This window comes from Podarcis muralis, chromosome 2 (genome assembly GCF_964188315.1).
Source record: "Podarcis muralis chromosome 2, rPodMur119.hap1.1, whole genome shotgun sequence".
NCBI classification, from domain to species: Eukaryota; Metazoa; Chordata; class Lepidosauria; order Squamata; family Lacertidae; genus Podarcis; species Podarcis muralis.
The window spans coordinates 103,726,419-103,744,823 of record NC_135656.1 but is presented as its reverse complement, the minus strand read 5'-3'; the positions used below and the strand labels follow the sequence as shown (position 1 = coordinate 103,744,823).

Genomic DNA, 18,405 nt, shown 5'->3' with positions numbered 1-18,405 from the left:
GTGCAAGCAGAAAGGAGTAAATAGCAAAGTGATTACGGGCAACACGGGAGAAATAAAGTCTGAATGAGACCAGACCTTGCATAACATAAATCAACCAACAAAATAATAGAGCACATGTGTTAAGTTGTCGGTAAACATATCAAACGACACAGTGATTCTTCAAACTGCTCTTGTTTATTCACAGGCCAGAACAGAACTGAACTGAAGGGTTCAGCCAGCCTGCTTATATAGAGCTCTAGTACAACGCAACTGTAACAACTTTCTGTAACTATCCAATCACTGGACGTCACTTTCAATCCCTTATTTGCATATGTGGACCTGAGTGAAAACTATCTACAGTATCCCCCTGCTGGCCCAGGGTGAGAACTTCAGTACATAACAACATGGGTGGAAATGGAGGCTAGTCATAGGGAGATCATGGAGGAGGAGCACTCAGAAGATGGTACAACATGTTTGCCAGCCATCCCTTATGGTTGGGAGAGCAAGACAGGATACTTGACTTTTTCCACTCTTGCATGTGCATCTCCATTCTTGTTCCCCATTCTCACATTTGCCTGGGCTACAGTGGTTGGTTCATTTAGTGTTTGACTGTACAACAACTCTTTCTATCTGGGTCCTCCCACTAGTGGATCTCTTTCAATTAGACTGTTGTCTCTGCTCTTTCCTCAGCTGATACAACAGGAAGATTTATATACTCTCTCTCTCTCTCTCTCTCTCTCTCTCTCTCTCTGTGTGTGTGTGTGTGTGTGTGAGAGAGAGAGAGAGAGAGAGAGAGAGAGAGAGAGTCCTCTTAATAGACTCCACATAGCCCTGAGGAAGTATGCCTCCGTCTTTGACCTTGTGTAGAACTGACTGCATAGCATCGTAGTGCTTTGTCACTCAGCTGAGATAATAAGCCTGTTCTCAAAGGTTCAAGGTCAACATTCTAACCACATGCTAAGGGGATTTAATCAAGGCCTCCAGCAGATTGTCTCCAGCACTTCACCTCTTCCACTCCCACGATTCTGGACTTTCAAACAAGGTCTTGAGGGGAACAGTGCCCTCAAGGCTGCAGTCGGATAATCAGCTTTCTAACCCATTTGAGACACAACAGGCCCTATAAAGCCCTTGCAGCCAAGCCAGCTTACCAGCTTGACCAATTTGTCTTGAGTATGAAGGTTTTCACCCAGCCTCTTCAGCCTGCTCTTGTTGTCTTGGAGCTTAACCTGTATGACTCTGACTACATTGCTCCTGGCCCTTTGCTTTTTGTCTGTCTGATCTGAAGCTCATCTATGACCATCTCTGTTGCTTCTGGCTCTTGGCTCTTTGCCTGCCAGATCAGTTACCTGATCTTGATTTTGACAATGCTTATTGCTCTTCAGATCATCACCTGCTTGCACTCAAATAGGAGTGCAGAGGCAGCCTGTCCTGGAGCTAAAACCAAGGCCTGACTGGAGGTTTAAGAATTACATTTCCAGGAATCCATACACAGGGACACAGGGATTCATTACCCCAGAATGGCTTTTTGCTACTGTTATAAAATCAGTGTTTTAAAAAGCATATATCCCCCCCCCCCAATAGAATACATAGGTGAGGATGCTTGGTTGCATATGTGACTTGAATATGACATCAAGTGACAGTTATTCTGGCAAGCAAAGGTGTAATTTTTGTGCATGTGGCATAACAGTACACCCATTTCTGTTGCTGAAGCTAAGGAAGTTGAGTCCCATAAATTGCCAGGATGGGAGATTTGCCTGGGGTTAAGCTGCTTTGACTGCTGCTGGGCAACAAACTGAAACTAGCATGGGGTCAAACAAAAGAGGACACCTTCACCCATGTTTCCCTTCATTATATACACAGCCCAGCAACAACAAGAACCCACCAACAGCATATGAATTGATATGGCTAATTTAGACCCTCCAATTGTCCCTATTTTCCAGGGACATCCCTGATTTAGAGAAGCTGTCCTGGTTTCTGATTTGATCCCAGAATGTCCCGCTTTTCATTGGGATGTTCCTATTTTCATTGGAGAAATGCTGGAGGGTATGGAGTTATCCAACCCGAGCCGTCTGAAGGCAATCCTATATAGGGAAGATTTTTTTTTAATGTTAATGTTTTATTCTGTTTTTATATATGTTGGAAGCTGCCCAGAGTGCTGGGGCAATCCAATAAGATGTGTGGGGTATAAATAGTAAAATTATCATTATGGAATGGGACATGCCTATTTCATCGGAGAAAAGTTGGAGGGTATAGCTAACTTGACATAAGAACCCCTCTGCCTCACACAGGCAAACAAAACTCATTGCAGCCAACTGAAGTCAACCAGCCATGCTCTGGGGTCCCCAACCTCTCTCACCACCAAGGAAAACTAAGAAATGAATAGAAATAGAACCTACACTGACTCAAAAACCTGACACTACTACACTATGTAAAAGAATGAAAGTTTGCTATCTCCCCTTCTCTCTCCCCACCTCTCTTCTTCCCCAACCTTATATTGTCTATAACATTAGTGACTCACATCTAATATAACTGATCTGTTGAATGGACTTTACGATCTGAAAATAGAGACGCTGTATGTACTTTTATAACCCAATAAAATATGTAATAAAAACTTTTTTTTTTAGTTCTTCTCCTTCCCTCCCCTCTTCCCACATCTCTCTTTCTCTCTCTGTGTGCGTGTCTATCGATAAAAGAAATCACATCCAAAAATTTACTAAAGCGGAGAGAAAACTTTGATCAAAATCTCATCTCATGCCTACCTTACTTCTGGGGGGTCTGAAAGGTGTTCGCAAGCGCCCTTTCTTGCATTTTGCAAATCATCTCACCAGTGGGCTACACTCTAGAGCCTTCCAGGGGGCTTGTGCTTCAATTAATACCTGGGTGAATATATCATAAGATAGTTCCTCAAGTGGAACTTTTTCAAACCAGGAAGCATGGTCAGTCAAGGAGGCCACAAGGATTTTTATTATTTTTTTTAACTGCAAAGAGAAAAAAAATACCCACGGCCATTACACAAGGATAAGCTAAGCTCAAACTTCTGCACTCAGTAAAATTCTGAAGACATTCTAAAGTGCTCTGAGAATGTGGCAGAAAAAAAAATAGCATTTTATTCCCCGGGGGGAAAACTTATGAGAAACTGGAGGACAGATTTCAGCACATCACTAGCACCCTTGCAGTAATGCTTGTTAACAAGGGGACCAAAGGAGAGGAATAAAATGTGGGCTTGGCTTTGTGTTTAAATGACCTTCAAGGACACAACAGAAAAAGTGATGTTTATGTTCTAGCCTTTTGCTTTAGTGCACCTCATTGTTCTCCATGTATGGACATATACACAGAAAGAGCACACTGCACAGTTCTTCAGAGCCTTGCTCATATTTACTGGCAACATGTCTATTTCCCTGTATAAATAACCAGATTTATATACAAAATACAAATAGAAATAATCAGCAAACATGCAAAACTGGACCAAGACGGGGCTGGTGCCAGACATTAGAGTTGGCCAAGTCTCTGGCTGCTGTGTAAGAGACTTGGATGGAGAAAGCAATTTGCACTCTTTAGAATGAAAACCTCTGTTTTTTTCCTGAGGCTGCAGACTGAAATGCTTCCAGCAAACTCAGGTTGAAAACTCTAGGGTATTTCCCCGAAGGCTTCTGAGCAAGCAGTATTATTATTATTATTATTATTTTGCAAGGAGCATTTTTGTTGAATTTCCACAAGATATCAAATATTACAGATAAGCGCCTGACGATGCTGTTACACGGAACAAACAGTATTAAGATGTTTAGGATTAAAATGTCAGCAGCAAACTAGTTAGAAACAGGAGCATTGCTGTGGACTTAGGGAACAGGACCTATATTAACCTATGGTTCCCCAAAAAGTTTCACCATCATCACTCTCTCACCCACCCCTGCAAATTAAGACAGTAGTTTGGTCACTGGCATTGTGGTTGACAGCCAGATGCCCGGTAAGGAAAATGTATTTATTCTTTGATGAAAAAGAGGGAAGGGGCAGCGGGATTAGGGCCCAGTGCAAAAGACCCAGATTGGGGACTGTTAAGAGTTGTCCAGCAGAATCCCGGATCAAGACCTTGTGTGGGAATGAATTCTCTCCACCACAAGAATGTGCTTCAAATCTTTACTGCAGAACAACTTTAAATACTAGTTACAATAAGATACATGTTACAAGTAATACATTGCAAGCAAGCAAGCAATGGGGTTCAGTCCTTTGTTCAGTAAACTCTCCTCTCTCTGGTCCCAGAGGGAGAACCTAAGCTTGTTCATCATTGTAGAACTTCTCTGCTGCTGCTTTTAGCCATCCCCAACCAAGCAATTCCCATCAGCCCCAGCCAGCATGGCCAGTGCTCAGGGATGATAGGAGTTGGAGTCCAAAAGTATATGCAAGGCAGCATGTCAGCTGCCTTAGCAACAGCCCTGGTCACAAACTTAATATATGAATTCAAAGACGATGTCAAGAGAACAGAGCTTGTACCCTGACCTCCCTCACCTTTATAAATTGTTTTCTTTGGCTCTGATGCTTTGTTTTGTGTGTGTGTTCATCAGACTTCTCAGAGAGTGTTTTATCATCATCAGGGGATTAGTAAGGTGACAGCACAGGCTTCAGAGTTGTAGCAATGCTTACAAAACACTCCTACCAAAATGTGCGCTTTCTCTTTTATTTAAACCTCCTTACCTTCAAACTGAGGACAAACATGTATACTATGTGCAAGCTCTGTGCTTATCTGCCAGGCGTTTAGGGGGCACAGGGTCTTAGGGGGGCTTAGGGGATCTCATTATGGGAGAGGCTGGGAAATCCTTGCCTTAGACCCATGGATCAACCTCATCCCCAACACTACTGCAACATGGCTGGATAAACACAAGTGCTTTCAAATCCTTATGTCATCTGATTCTCTCTCTCTTGAGAAACAGGGCAGAGGAACTCACTGAAGCTTAAAGTGGTTTGGTTGGGTCTGGCCTGGCTGTTCCTTTTCTCCCTGCAACCATTTGGGTAGAATCCCATATGCCCTTCCTATAGCCAGCCATGGACATATATAAGAGCAGTCCCCCACATCCCCTGGAGAGCTTCTGCCAGTCAGTGCACACAACATTGAGCTAGATGGGCCAACGGTCTCTGTGTAAGGTAGGGACAGGGGAAGACCAGTGGCCAAGTGGAGTGATGGGACACCTCCCTCTTGCTGAAAGTTGGTTAGAAGGTGGTGTTCCAGAGACCAGTAGAACACTGTGCTGCTCTGCAACCACTGTCTCCCTTACCTGGGTTGCTGCTCTGCTGCTGGCAGAAGTGGTGGGGTGGGTGGCCAGAGGTGTTTATGCTGCCTAAGGTGGCTTCTTCACTGCTGGCTTCACCCCACAACATGAGTGGGCTGGCTCTGTATCACAGATTGACCCCTTCAGCCGTGAAGTTCTGTGATTTGATATGAGCTTACCTGCACAGCAGAAAAACATGGCTACAGTGAGGTGGGTGGGGGCATGTAAAGAACCTGCCTTTTCTTCAGTTTCTTAAATTGTCTCCCCACATCTTCCATTTTCAGTGGAATAGTAAAACATTCAGAATGGTACAAAGGCAAAGCAATTCCCTCTGCTTTATAAATTGCATCCTCCAAGGTACTTATTATGTTTTCTAAAAGTTTATTTTTATCTTGTGTATATGGCTGATTATATCCAATCAAAATGTAAATATTTCATGTGACTTTCTGGCCTCTTGGCCCCATGACTCACATTTCTATTGGCTCTCCAAGCTCCCTTGCTTGTTGACCTCTTCACCAACAGTATAAAAATAAACCATATGAGCTTGGTCCCATATAAATAGTTTCCTTCAGTGATTCATGACATACCCAGACTGCAGTTTCACTGTCTGGTGGTATTATATTGATCCCCCTCTCTCAATTGCTACAGTGTTTGTAAACATTCCATGACATAACAACAACTAAGCCAATGGGTTTTGAGGATGTGTATGCTGCCAGTAGAAGTCAATTTTAAGCCTCCAAAGTACACCAACAGAAAATGTACTGCACACAGACCTCTGAAAGTAACACTGCTAGTGAACATAATGCCAAGAGATAGTGGTGCTATTGCAGATATTAATAGTGTGCAGTTTGAAGTGACTGGATGCATGAAAACTGAGTCTGTTTGGAATGAAGCATTGTCCAGACCCATTAGATATTATTCAAAACTTTACTTGCAGAACTTTCTTCATAACAGAGTGAAAACATCAAATGAGTCATCTAAACAGCTCCACAAGACATATGCCAGTCCAAGGCATAGGCTCAGCACCTTACAAAATATGAAATAACCCAAACAGATCTATAAGCAAAGGTCTCTCTCCTATAGCATCCATTTTGCCTGGAGCTGTTTTCTTGGAGAGCTTCATTTACGTCCTTATTCCATGGAGCCTGGGAGCAAAAGAACCAAAAGCAACTCCCTTCAAATGACAATTAGCAATTCAATACTCGTGTGTTAGCCAGCAGGAAACAATAGTTAATTATCAACTCATCAAAGAGTTCAGAGAGCACTTCTTGGCTTTAATATAGTCCCTTGGAAAACCCCCATGTTAAAGCTTACATGAATACACATAGCCATTCCCTTTTCATTTTCAATAAAACCAAGAAAACGTTTAGTCAGCCCCTCTTGCAGCAGAAACATACAATCTCAACAAATATTATTGTTCTCAATATGCATAAAAGAGTTAAGTACTGTATTTATTTTAGGGAAATGACTGGGAAATGGGAGTGGAGAAGCAGTTGAAAACTTCATTAAGCAAGGAATAAAAAACATACTGTATCTGACAAGCTCAGCCCAAGCCATAATAGTGAGTAGAACCTGCAATTCAAATAAATATTGATTTCTTCCTCTTTCTATTGTTGAAACCAGAGTAACAGCACATAAACATTTACACTGGCAACACAGAGTGACGTCACCAAACCCACAGCCTGTACGTCACCTGGTGATTTAACGTCTTATAGGAAGGCCGGTGCCAAGTGCTTGTTTGCTTGCTAGACTTTTGTATTCATATTTAGAAATATTAGATATTGATTTCTAATGCTGTGCACAGGAATAAGATCTTGCACTAAAAAAAAAGACTTAAGGACACAAGCCACAGATTGTGCAAATGCACATTCACTCCCATTTTCCCATGAGCTGTAAATACTTAAATACCTGCCTCTCTGCTTGCCTGTATAGAAAACATTAACTCCTAGGGAAAGAAATCTACATATGTTACATACTGCATTTTAAAGTTATCTAATTAGGGGGGAAACATCACTATATACACAATATGCTACTAGGTTTCCTAAGCAATGTCAAGTATGAGTATAAAAAGGAGAGAGAAAATATAGTTGGCACTATGTGTCATCACAAGTCCAGTTATTGTGACATCACCAAGTCCTACCTATTGAATCTCAGGTTTTAGGGTACTTATGATGCGGTAGCCAGAGTTGTCTCCAGGCAACCAAACTGAGATTCTGCTAACTGGGATACAATTGTATCACTCAACTGTATCACAAATGAATGAAATAGGTGTATGAATAACTGACCTTGTAAAACATAAGTGGTCTAATATGCTTCATAATTCTATTTACAAGGCTATGAAATGTTGCTTTAATGCAGGGATAAGGAAAGCTGTGTTTCTCCAGGGGTTGTTGGCTTCCAACTCTTTTCGGCCTCAGCTAGCATGTCAAGGATGATGGGTTTTCGGTGGGGAAAAATAGGAGGGAGGACCTATATAGGCTGTCCACAGCATTTTGGAGGAAAAGTGGGGTGAAGGTTAAAATAATAATTCTAATTTCTCCAAGTATTATTCCATGTGCAATAATGAGTTGTTCGTTACTAAGCAGTGATAGAAATGTCCATCTTCTCTTATTAGGACAATGCAAACTGACTTTAGCATTTATCTACACACACCAATATGACATTACAAGACAATTTTTAAAAATGTCCACAATTATAACTTTAGTTTTAATTAGAAAGTTAATTTCCGCTTTCAAGGATATGGAAGAAAACCTCGTTAAATTGTTTTTATTTAAAATTAAAAAATAGAATTATTATCTGTCTGTTGCTTTATAGAAATGTCTGATAAATCATGACTCATTGTGTCCATCCAGTGCATTTGAACTCTGAAAAGAGGAGGTGGCTGACATTGGTTTCAAATAAGTGCATACTTGCCGATCCTGGATATATTCAAAAAAGTAAAACCAAATTGTATACAGTAATTGCTGTTTTTGTTTTTTTATATCCCCTAAACAGTTACACTTCTCCAAGACAGTCAGGAACCACACCTTCTCATGTTATGATTACAATGACCTCTGTAGGGATGCCCACCAATGTCTAGGGCAGTGTTTCCCAACCACTGTTCCGCGGCACACTAGTGTGCCGCGAGATGTTGCCTGGTGTGCCGCGGGAAAAATTAAAAAATTGAAAGATTTTTTTTTTAAAGTCAAATTTTCGATTGGGGCGCCGTCACTAGATGACCCCTGGGGTTCCCTCCCGCTCTGCACCTCCCTCCTCCTCCTCCTCCGGGGAGGCCCTTCCTGGCTCTCAGCCAAGGCTTGGCGGCTGCCACTCACTCGCTCGCCCACCCGTCCCTCCATCCCTGCACCCGGCCTCTCCCCCTCCGTCCCCGGCGCGGGGGCTGCCGGGATCCGTAGTCCCCTCACCCTTGGGCTCCGCGCCCGCGCGGGGTGCGCGAACTACGTTTCCCAGCGTGGCCTGGCGGACCGGGCGTTTTGTTTGAAGCGCTCTTCTCCCGGCCATGGAATGAGCGCAGCGGCGGCGGCCGGGCGGGCAGGGGCTCTTCCGCGCAGACCCCGCGCAGCCTGCCTGCGCCCCCCAGAGATCGGGCGGCAGGATGGAGCCCGGGGATCCCCGCGGAGGCGGAGCGGCGGAGGCGGAGTCTGCCCCCCAGGTAGGGCTGCGTCGGGGTTTTTTTATTTTTGCAATGCTGCATCCGCGCCGGAGGGGACGCATCGGACCGCGGGGAGACCCCTTGGCGGGCGTGCAAGGCAATGCATGCGTGCAGGCGTTGCATGGAGTGCAGTGCAATGCAATGGCAACGCGGCGCCCTGCGTGCATGCATGCAACTTCCACCGGCGCTCCGGACTTGGCAGGTGAGGGGGGTCCCCAGTGGGCGGCAGAGAGAGCCGGGAGGGCGAAGGGGAGCCGGGGGGGAGCAGCGCTGCTCCCCGAGCCGAGCCCGGGGGGAAACTTCGGCGTCGTTGCGCCGGGTGTTGGAAGCGGAGGCTGGCGGGGGCCCCTCACCTGCAAAACCTGGTCGCCTCTCATATATTTCGTGCATTGCATTCATCGCCCGCTTTCTCCTCCAAGGAGCTCCCGGGGGGCGCGTGGTTCTCCCCGTGTTATCCTCGCAACAACAGCCCTGCGAGGTGGGTCAGGCGAGTGGCCCAAGGGAGCACCCAGGGATTGTCCTGGCCAGGTGGGGTGATTTGAACCCTGCTCTCTGCCCGGTCTTCGTCCTCATTTAGCCCCCACATGTGCATGACTGTGCATGACTGAGGTTTTCCCCCCTCGTCTTGGCTATGGTGTGAGTCTGTGCTGTTAATTAATGGGGTTCTGCCTTCGGAGAAGATGAGCCAGCCCTCAAGGAGGTGATTATGTAATTTGCTAGCAATTCATGTCCCTCCCGGCGTGACGCTGCGCGCTGACGTCACGGGGCTGTAATGGTGGTGTGCCTCGAAATTTTTTTCATGAAACAAGTGTGCCTTTGCCCAAAAAAGGTTGGGAAACACTGGTCTAGGGATTTATAGCTTTGCAGACATTACTCCCTCCCCCTGCCCCCAAAATATGACTGACGTTCTGCTTTTTCTATCATTGTTCTGGTTGTCCCAGATACTTAGCAGTGCCAATGAGGGCATTAGTAATAAGTCCTGTGCTGAATTAATTTCACTGAACACAGATTCCCAAAAGGAGGCTACCTTAGGACAACAACTGAGGTGGAAATACGTTCCTTTGCCCTGCCCCAGAAAACACTGGAAGTTTCATGCAACTGTAGTAACAGGTAATTAAAGCAACAACAATAAGACAGACTCACTTACAATTGTTGAACTGTTGTCTTGGTAATTTTGAAGAGGGCATGCTCATGAATGTAGAGACAAGCTTGGAAAACAAGCCTTATGAGGAACGGTTGAAGGAGCTGAGTATGTTTAGCCTGGAAAAGAGAAGATTGTGAGGAGAGATGATAGCCATCTTCAAGTATCTCAAGGACCACCATTTGGAACAGGGGTCAGCAACCTTTTTCATTCGTGGGCCCGTCCACCGTCCCTCAGACCATGTGGTGGGCCAGACTATATTTTGCAGGGAAAAAATGAACAAATTCCTATGCCCCACAAATAACCCAGAGATGCATTTTAAATAAAAGGACACATTCTACTCATATAAAAACACACTGATTCCCGGACCGTCCGTGGGCCAGATTGAGAAGGTGATTGGGCTGCATCCAGCCCATGGGCCTTAGGTTGCCTACCCCTGAATTGTGGAAGATGAAGCAAGCTTGTTTTCTCCTGCTCTGGAGGGTAGGACTCGAACCAATGGCTTCAAGTTACAAGAAAAGAGATTCCAACTAAACATCAGGAAAAACTTCCTGATAGTAAGAGCTGTTCAGCAGAGGAACGATCTCCCTCGGGAGGCGGTGGACTCTCTTTCCTTGGTTTTTAAGCAGAGGTTGGCCACCTGTCATGGAAGCCTTAGCTGGGATTCCTGCATTGCAGGGGGTTGGACTAGATGGCCCTTGGGGTCCCTTCCAACCCTACGATTCTAACTATGCAGTTGGATCAGGCCAAAGGCCCATCTATATGAGCTGCCAACCAGGTATCTGGCCCAAATATCTGGAAGGCTGTCTCTTTCCCCACAGACCCCCTTGGGTGCTGAGATTGGCAGAGGGGATTCCCCTTGGTAGTTCCTCTGCCCTCAGAGGCAGAGGGGATAGTGGCCTGGAAGAGGGCCTTCCCCATGGAGGGCCCCCTAAGCTGTGGGATACAGAGGTGGCCTGATGCCTTCATTACACAGAATGCTGAAGATGCTCCTCTTTGCCCTGGCTTTTGACGCTTGAGGTGCCTATTTTCAGGATGCACTATGCTTCTGTTTTAAACACTGTGTTTTTAGCAGAGCAATAATCTGTGTTGAAGGACATGAGCCTAACAGCCTTCTCCACACCGGTGGCATAGGAAGGGGGGTACGGTGGGTGCGGGATGCCCGGGGTGTCAGCACTGAGGGTGTGTGTGACAAAATGGCAAAAATATGTTTTGTTTTTAAAAAAATGGGCTCACATTAAAAAATAATAACAATTTATTATTATTATTAAATATTATTTAAAACAAGTTTAATACTTCGTCTGACAATTAATTAACCTCAACAAGTCAGCATAATACGTATCGAAACTTTTTCGTTCAGTCAACAAACGCAACGAAATGTGGCTGCTATGAGTCAAGCTCGGCTCTCTGGTTTAGCCATTTTGTCAACTGAAAACAAAGTAGTGAAAGGAATTGATTTTGACGATGTTATTTCAAAATTTGCAGAGAACAAAGTTAGGTGGTGGAGGGGAAGCTTTTAAGTGCTTATGCTCCCAATGTTAAGTAAATAAACCAGAAAATAACACTTGAATACTTATATTCTATTTTTCCTTCTTTTAATAATTTCAATGTTGTGTGTGGGGGATGACAAGAAATTTTCCCCACTGAGTAGCACCTGACCTTGCTATGCCACTGCTCCACACCTGCGTGGGCGCCAGCAGCCGGCATTCAGAGGCATGTTTTCCTCACGAAACCCAGATGGGAGGGAAACTTTCAGCGTTATTATATTTCTCTCAGTCAAAAAAAGAAAAAAAGTCAATGTGAGGGAATGGCGAATTCGCGCCCATTTCGCCCCCTCCCCTCCAAGCCCTCATGCCAAACATGGAGAGGGGAGAGCGCGAGGACGAAGCTTAGTCCCCGCCCCCTTCTATGCACGCGCCCCATTCGTTTTTCTCCCACCCCGCCCACCTCGGGCGGAGGTGTGGGGGGACAGCTTTCTATCTATCCACCTCGCTCGAGCGCCTCTTGTCCGTTATTGTGACGCATGAAGGGTGTTCCCGCCCACTCCCCGCCCTCCCTTGCTTCTCTCTCTCTCTGTGGCGCTCTCCGCCGCTTCCTGCTGGGCATGCGCAGCTCGCCTCGCGCTTCCGTTCCGACCCCTCCTTCCCCCGACTACCCCGCCGCTCCGTTCCTTTCTCTTTCTCGCGTGTCAGAGAGCGGCGGCGGCGGCGGCGAGGCGAGCGCGGCGGTTCCCTCAGGGCTGACGGAGGGCTCGAGGAGGAGGAGGCAGGACGTGGAGGCGGAGAAAGCGGCGGCGGCGGCCACCCCCCACCTCCGGCTCCAGGCCCGCGTAGAAAGCTGAGGGGGAGAGATAGATAGAGGTGGGCGGCGGCGGCGGCGACCACGACCAACCGCCACAGTAGTTGTAGCGGCGGCGGCGGCGGCGAGCAGGGACTCCCGCTCTCTCTCCGTCTTGTCTCTCTCTCTCCCGGGCCCGTCCGTTGAGTCTCCCGCGCGCCTCGGCGGCAAGATGAGCATCGAGATCCCGCCGGGTCTGACGGAGCTGCTGCAGGGCTACACGGTGGAGGTGCTGCGGCACCGGCCGCCGGACCTGCTGGCCTTCGCCGCCGAGTACTTCGGCCGCCTGAGGGAAACCCGCGACCAGGAGCAGAGGGAGCTTCAGGCTGGCGTGGGGGCCAGGGGCAAAGGGGTCAACTTCGGCGCCGAGCCCATGCAGACAGAGTCCAACGGCGAGGAAGAGCGCAGGGACGAAGACTCCGACTCCGACTTCGAGCGTGAGTGAGGGGCGGGTCGGGGTCAGGGGGCGGCCTGGGGGTGGGGTGGCCCTCCACCCCGTCCTCTGCCTGGCCTGCAAGTGGGGGGTGGGTTGGGGGGTTGTGTTTTAAAGGCTCTAAAGATTGTTATTATTATTACTGCCCCCAGACCCCAGGAACTGTAGGAAACAATAGGGGCAGCCCTGTTCAGGGAAGTTTTTTATGTGTGATATCTTAGCGTATTTTTGGTCTTTGTGGAAGCCGCCCAGAGTGGCTGGGGAAACCCAGCCAGATGGGCGGGGTACAAATAATAAATGTATTATTATTATTAATTATTATTATAGTTGCCCTTCCACGCGCCTGCGGCTTCTGCAAAAGGATCGCTCAACGCGGGACTGGTTGCGCTTTTCAGCTCGCATTACAGCCCTTGTTAGTCTGATCAGCGAAAGATGGGCTTAATCCTCTCTCTCCCTCGCTGCTTTACACGGCTTGTTTCTGCGCCAAGGGGGTGGGTGGGGGATCCTCACCGCAGGTTTCTTGAGTTCCACGACGGGAGAAAGGCGAGACATAAAAACGTGCCCGACAGATAAACATGCCAGAAAGGATCTGCAGATAACAGCGAATGCACAAGGGGGTGCGTGGCTCTCTCGTACAGGGAGTAGGTGTGACCTTGCGTGTGTAGTGAAAGAAGGTGCAGTGTATAAGATAGAGAGCCTTTCTGTCTTTATTCTTTTCCGCCTGCCAAAGTGGGTTATTAATTGTTATGGGTTTGTTGACTGTGCGGTTGCAATAGCAGCTTAATCTTGTCCCCAGCCATTGCATTGTCTGCCCTAGTACCAGGGTACTTGCACACAACTGGAACTGAAGTTAATTGTTCAGAAGACGTGCCAGTTGCTTTAGAATGTCTGCAGTTGAATCTTAGCCACCTGGCAAAGAGATAAGGCATGTGAAAGCAAATTATTGTGGAGTCCTGATGATACTATGCCATGCCTTCTATTTAAGTTTGTGGTATATAAATATTTTTATAAAAGCATTTTGCCTGGGTGGGAGTAATTTGCCTTGCTTGAGTCAGTCTTAAATGAATGAGAGCCTTCTTGTGAGCAGGGGGAGGGAGGGATTTACGGCTGGAAAGGAAGAAAGCTTTCAAGGAAATCTCAGGAGGGTGGAGGGAGTGGCTTGAAGGAGTCTCCTCTCCATTCTGGAATGTGAGGTGGAGTGGAGAGGATTTACAGCACCCATTTTTGTGTGTGTGGTAGTGTGATCCTAGCTTTTCAGCTATGTTTCTGGAAGGACGAGAAGAGCATGAAGTGAATCCATCATTCTTGGAGCAGAGCTGTTTGTGCAAGTAGTAGGTTCTTTCGTGATGTATGAGAAGGCAGAACCCCTGGAGATGACCCTAACTTTTGGAGTGTGGTGTATGGAAGTGAGAGCTGGACCATAAAGAAGGCTGATCGCCGAAGAATTGATGCTTTTGAATTATGGTGCTGGAGGAGACTCTTGAGAGTCCCATGGACTGCAAGAAGATCAAATGCATCCATTCTGAAGGAAATCAGCCCTGAGTGCTCACTGGAAGGACAGATCGTGAAGCTGAGGCCCCAATACTTTGGCCACCTCATGAGAAGAGAAGACTCCCTGGAAAAGACCCTGATGTTGGGAAAGATGGAGGGCACAAGGAGAAGGGGACGACAGAGGACGAGATGGTTGGATAGTGTCTTCGAAGCTACAAACATGAGTCTGACCAAACTGCGGGAGGCAGTGGAAGACAGAAGTGCCTGGCGTGCTCTGGTCCATGGGGTCACGAAGAGTCAGACACGACTAAACAACAACAACAACAACAAACAACAGGCTTTCTCTTTGAGTAGATGTAGGTAACGTTTTGGAGATTCCCACAATAGCATTTAGACTGGGCACACTCTGGATATGTTGGAGAAGAATTTGCCATTCTTGAGAGGAGGGAAAAAGTAAGGAAGGTTTCTTCCCTCCCTAGTCTTTTTTTTTTTTTTTTTTTTGAAACATTCATAGAAGGTACTGTAACTTCCTGAATTGTGATACACTTTTGCTGGGAGTGAGAGTTTGGACTGTGTAAGGCTTGTGTTTGTTAAGATTATGTACGAGTCTGGGTCAGGACTGTCATGCTATCATGAGAGCTCCCTCATCCCTTTACAATGATGTCTAGCCGGATCAAAAGCAGTCGGTGATTACAGATTTTAAAATCGGGTGTTGTTGTTTTTTTAAAAATAGAAAATTCCAAGAGGATATTTGGGTTCATTTGTTGCAGCAAATACAGCAAAGAGCCTTGTGCCACCTTAAAAGCTAACAAAATATTATGGCTTTCTAGGACTAAATTTGTTAAGACTGTGTGATTACTCTTAAATACTAAGTGTCTCCTAAATAATAACTACTTGAATATTAAACCTGGATCTAAGCAGTTAATCCTTAAACTCAACCATTAATTCTACCAGTTGCATAGTTGAAGGTGGCTTTCCTATGTAAGTGAATACCCAATTTGATCATTTCTCATAGACTTTACCTACCACATACACACACACTTGATTTCCCACAATAATTATGAATGCTGGTATGAGTGCAGCCTTGGAGTGCTTTATTCCCATGACAGATACTTTACCTTCTTTGTATGTGAGTTGCTCTGTTCTTAATTTCAGAATACTGTATGATAAAAGGCAGAAAAGGGAAATCCTGCAGGGAATTGGCATTCTGAAGTTTAGGGTAGGGATCATGAAATGGTGAGTTTAAATATAGATTCAGTTTCTGGATTAAGAAGCAAGGGAGTGTTGTGAGCAAAGAAGGGTTGTACTGCATTGTGGGGATGAATGAGGGAATATGCATGAGGTAACTGTAAGAGAAAATAGGGTTGAATGGAATGCTGGGGTTGTGGGGAAATTGTTTTCTGTTGAGTTTTAGATCAATTGATTAGGTGTTACAGAAACCAGCAGTAAAGCATAACCAGTTTTCATGGTGAAGACTTGACATGATGTAGGATTTATTTCTTAGTGTGACATATGCTGTTGAAATTTTAAAAATGCAAGTGAGTTTAAGTTAAGTATCTCTTAAATTAATTCCTTTAACTTCCTGAGCTAAATATCTCTTCAAATAAAATTAATTCCCTTTCCCCCAGAAGATGCAGTGTAAGTGTGGAGGTAAGGAGTTCTCAAGTGATCCATTTGCCTTGCCAGGTTGCACTTTCACCTCTAGCATTGTGTTAGAAACTGGGATAGGAAAGAGAGGAGCCATGTCCAGGTCCCCCCCCCCCCTGTCGAGAGCCTGCTCGACATCAATAATCGGTCTCACGCCAAGTTGGATTCAAAGAGCCTAATAGCCAACCTTTATTGTGCACAGCAAAAAATACATCCTCTCTACCTCCAGCCCAACGCTTGTTCTGTCTCGTACTTGAAAAAGTAACAACCACAAGAAATGCAACCTTGTTCTCAGCCAGCAGATAAGGGCCATCGCACTAGACCACACAAACGATCAGGCCATGTTACGTTGACCAATCATTTGGGACAGCACGAGCTATTCACGCGCTGTTCATGCTCCAAGGATGCTTTTAGCTATGAAATCACCCTGCAATAATAAGAACTTTGCTCATGCTCTTATGTACAAGCAATCATTTTCCCACCCCACCCCCCGCCATGGTACCAGACCAGGTGATTCACCTGGCAGCATTTATTTTTTTAAGATGATCTTTTGCTGCTGGGCAAAACAGGTGTTTTGCAGGGTAGCACACAGTGCCTGGCCAACTGACTGCAACCAAGCAGGTGGAGATGCTAAGCGCAAAAAGTTGGCGCCCAGATATTTCCATCCAGTCATAAAAGGCTGGTTGCCAGTTGCAAAATGTGACTGGCGCCCAGCTAATTTTGAACATTGCGCAAGATTATTTAAATTTTATATATAATTTACCTGTCTTTCATCATAGTTAGATGTTTCTAGTCAGCCCAAGCTCTTTTGTCCTTGTATCTAATACTCCTTAACACTAAATTGTGAATTTTGAGTTAATACTCAGTAACTTAGTTCCTAACTTTCCTTCTATGAATGGACCAGACTTAACATTAACGGGAAAGGGATTTCTAGCTTCCCCCTTCCCTTTGCTGTCCCTTGAAAATCTGTTCCAGGGGATTGGTGGACCTTTGGAAATGATGTACAATGTGGTGCAAAGGCATGTAGGGTTTTTGACTAAAACTCCCCCCCTTACTTTAATAGCAGAGTAATTTAGGTTCCAAGCTAATGTGTTTTGTCTCCCAAGTTCTTATTTGAGCCAACTGAGAGTTTAATGGCTACAGTTTTGGACCAGAAAGATTCCATTTCAAATCCTGGCTGAGCCACGAAGCTTATTTGGTGACCTTGTCAGTCACAATCTCAAGAGCTGTGTGATAAAATGGATAATCCATATGTGTAGTGGTCAGAGCTCCTTCAAGGAAGGGCGAAATACAACTGTAATAAAATAAGCAGTTAGATTTGTTTATGTAGTAAGTATAGATTTATTAGAAATAATTTTCTGCTAATCTGTTTTCTCTCTTTGTATTGGGGTCACTGTGGTGGTCTTTGGTTTATATAGCAGTTAATGTTGTAACTGCAATAAATTTTCTCCATCTTCAGAGCAGTTGTGACCAAATAATATAATAAATAAGCTAATATATTTGAGACTATGTGGGACCAACTTTGAAGACACCTTGGAAATCACAAATGGTTTACAATATTGCCATCAAGGTTTTACCTGGGGCTGGTTACTCAGAATATATTACTGAGTATTATTCAGTCAGTCTCCTGGTTTGTTCCAGAACCCAGTTTGTTACCTTTTAGAACTCTTAATAGTTTGTACTTTGGTTTTCTCCAAGACACTTAATGTAGCCTGTTCTATTGAGATGAGGGCGTGTTCTTTGTTTCACTGCTGTCTTGATGATTTAGTGGGACAGGGGTGGGGCTTGTTTTGGTGGTGGTACCTAGGCTGTGGGAGATGTATTTGGCTCCTTTGGTTTTTTCATTTTCTCATGAATACTGTATTTTCCAATGGCGGAGTTTGATTGATTCCCCATACCACCTTTTCTAAGGTTAGTTTCTGTGTTCTTCCATGTATAATATAGTGATTACTGTGTTTTCATCAGTGGTTTAATTACTGGGGGCCTTTTAGCTGAAAGGAGATATAGTCATGTTAACACAACATATTTTATTCTCCAATTGAAGGTAAGTCTGGCTCAGCCCAAAATGAATTGTCACTACAATTTTATTTTGTGTGTGAAACATCTTATTTTACCACTTTTTTAGTTCATAAGTTTATTGTACTAGCCAGAGGCCGTGGAAAGTCTATAAAATCAGAAATAGTTTAAATTACAGAGTGAGCAACTACAATACACAACAAAATCCTAAAGTACGAGAGAATAGGTAACAAAGATACCACCATATCCGGACAGACGAAATAATCAATTTTGACCTCCTAGTCCCCCATACAGGTATTTCTTAATCTTTTAAATCTTTTTTGTGGCCATATGACTTCGTTACCCACCTTAAAGTCACTACATATATGGAAATGTGGAATAGGTTAGTCTTATAACTAAATATGAAGTGTGAAATAAGTTTTCAGGGAGTTTTCTGGAGCACCTGAAC

The 18,405-nt window shown here is 45.1% G+C and overlaps 1 protein-coding gene and 1 long non-coding RNA gene across 5 annotated transcripts in view; one reads left to right on the top strand and one right to left on the bottom strand.

The window, feature by feature from the left end:
• Window positions 1-5,253: 5,253 nt before the first annotated feature.
• LOC144327035 (uncharacterized) lies at window positions 5,254-11,957 on the bottom strand. Of its 4 annotated transcripts, none has more exons than XR_013392015.1 (4): window positions 11,693-11,957; window positions 10,040-10,152; window positions 6,770-6,812; window positions 6,154-6,414 (listed from the first exon to the last, which is right to left on the bottom strand). It is a non-coding gene; the product is annotated as an uncharacterized LOC144327035 (long non-coding RNA). The 4 variants fall into 4 exon arrangements; XR_013392016.1 differs by having other exon boundaries at window positions 6,154-6,385; window positions 11,693-11,956; XR_013392018.1 differs by lacking the exons at window positions 6,154-6,414; window positions 6,770-6,812 and adding an exon at window positions 5,254-5,419 and having other exon boundaries at window positions 11,693-11,952.
• Window positions 11,958-12,146: 189 nt separating this feature from the next.
• Window positions 12,147-18,405, top strand: part of PRKAR2A (protein kinase cAMP-dependent type II regulatory subunit alpha) — an 82,639-nt gene continuing 76,380 nt past the window's right edge. Inside the window, exon 1 of the mRNA XM_028719617.2 lies at window positions 12,147-12,807. Coding sequence (XP_028575450.1) covers window positions 12,543-12,807 — 265 coding nt within the window. The 5' untranslated portion in view covers window positions 12,147-12,542. The remainder of the gene's footprint in view (window positions 12,808-18,405) is intronic.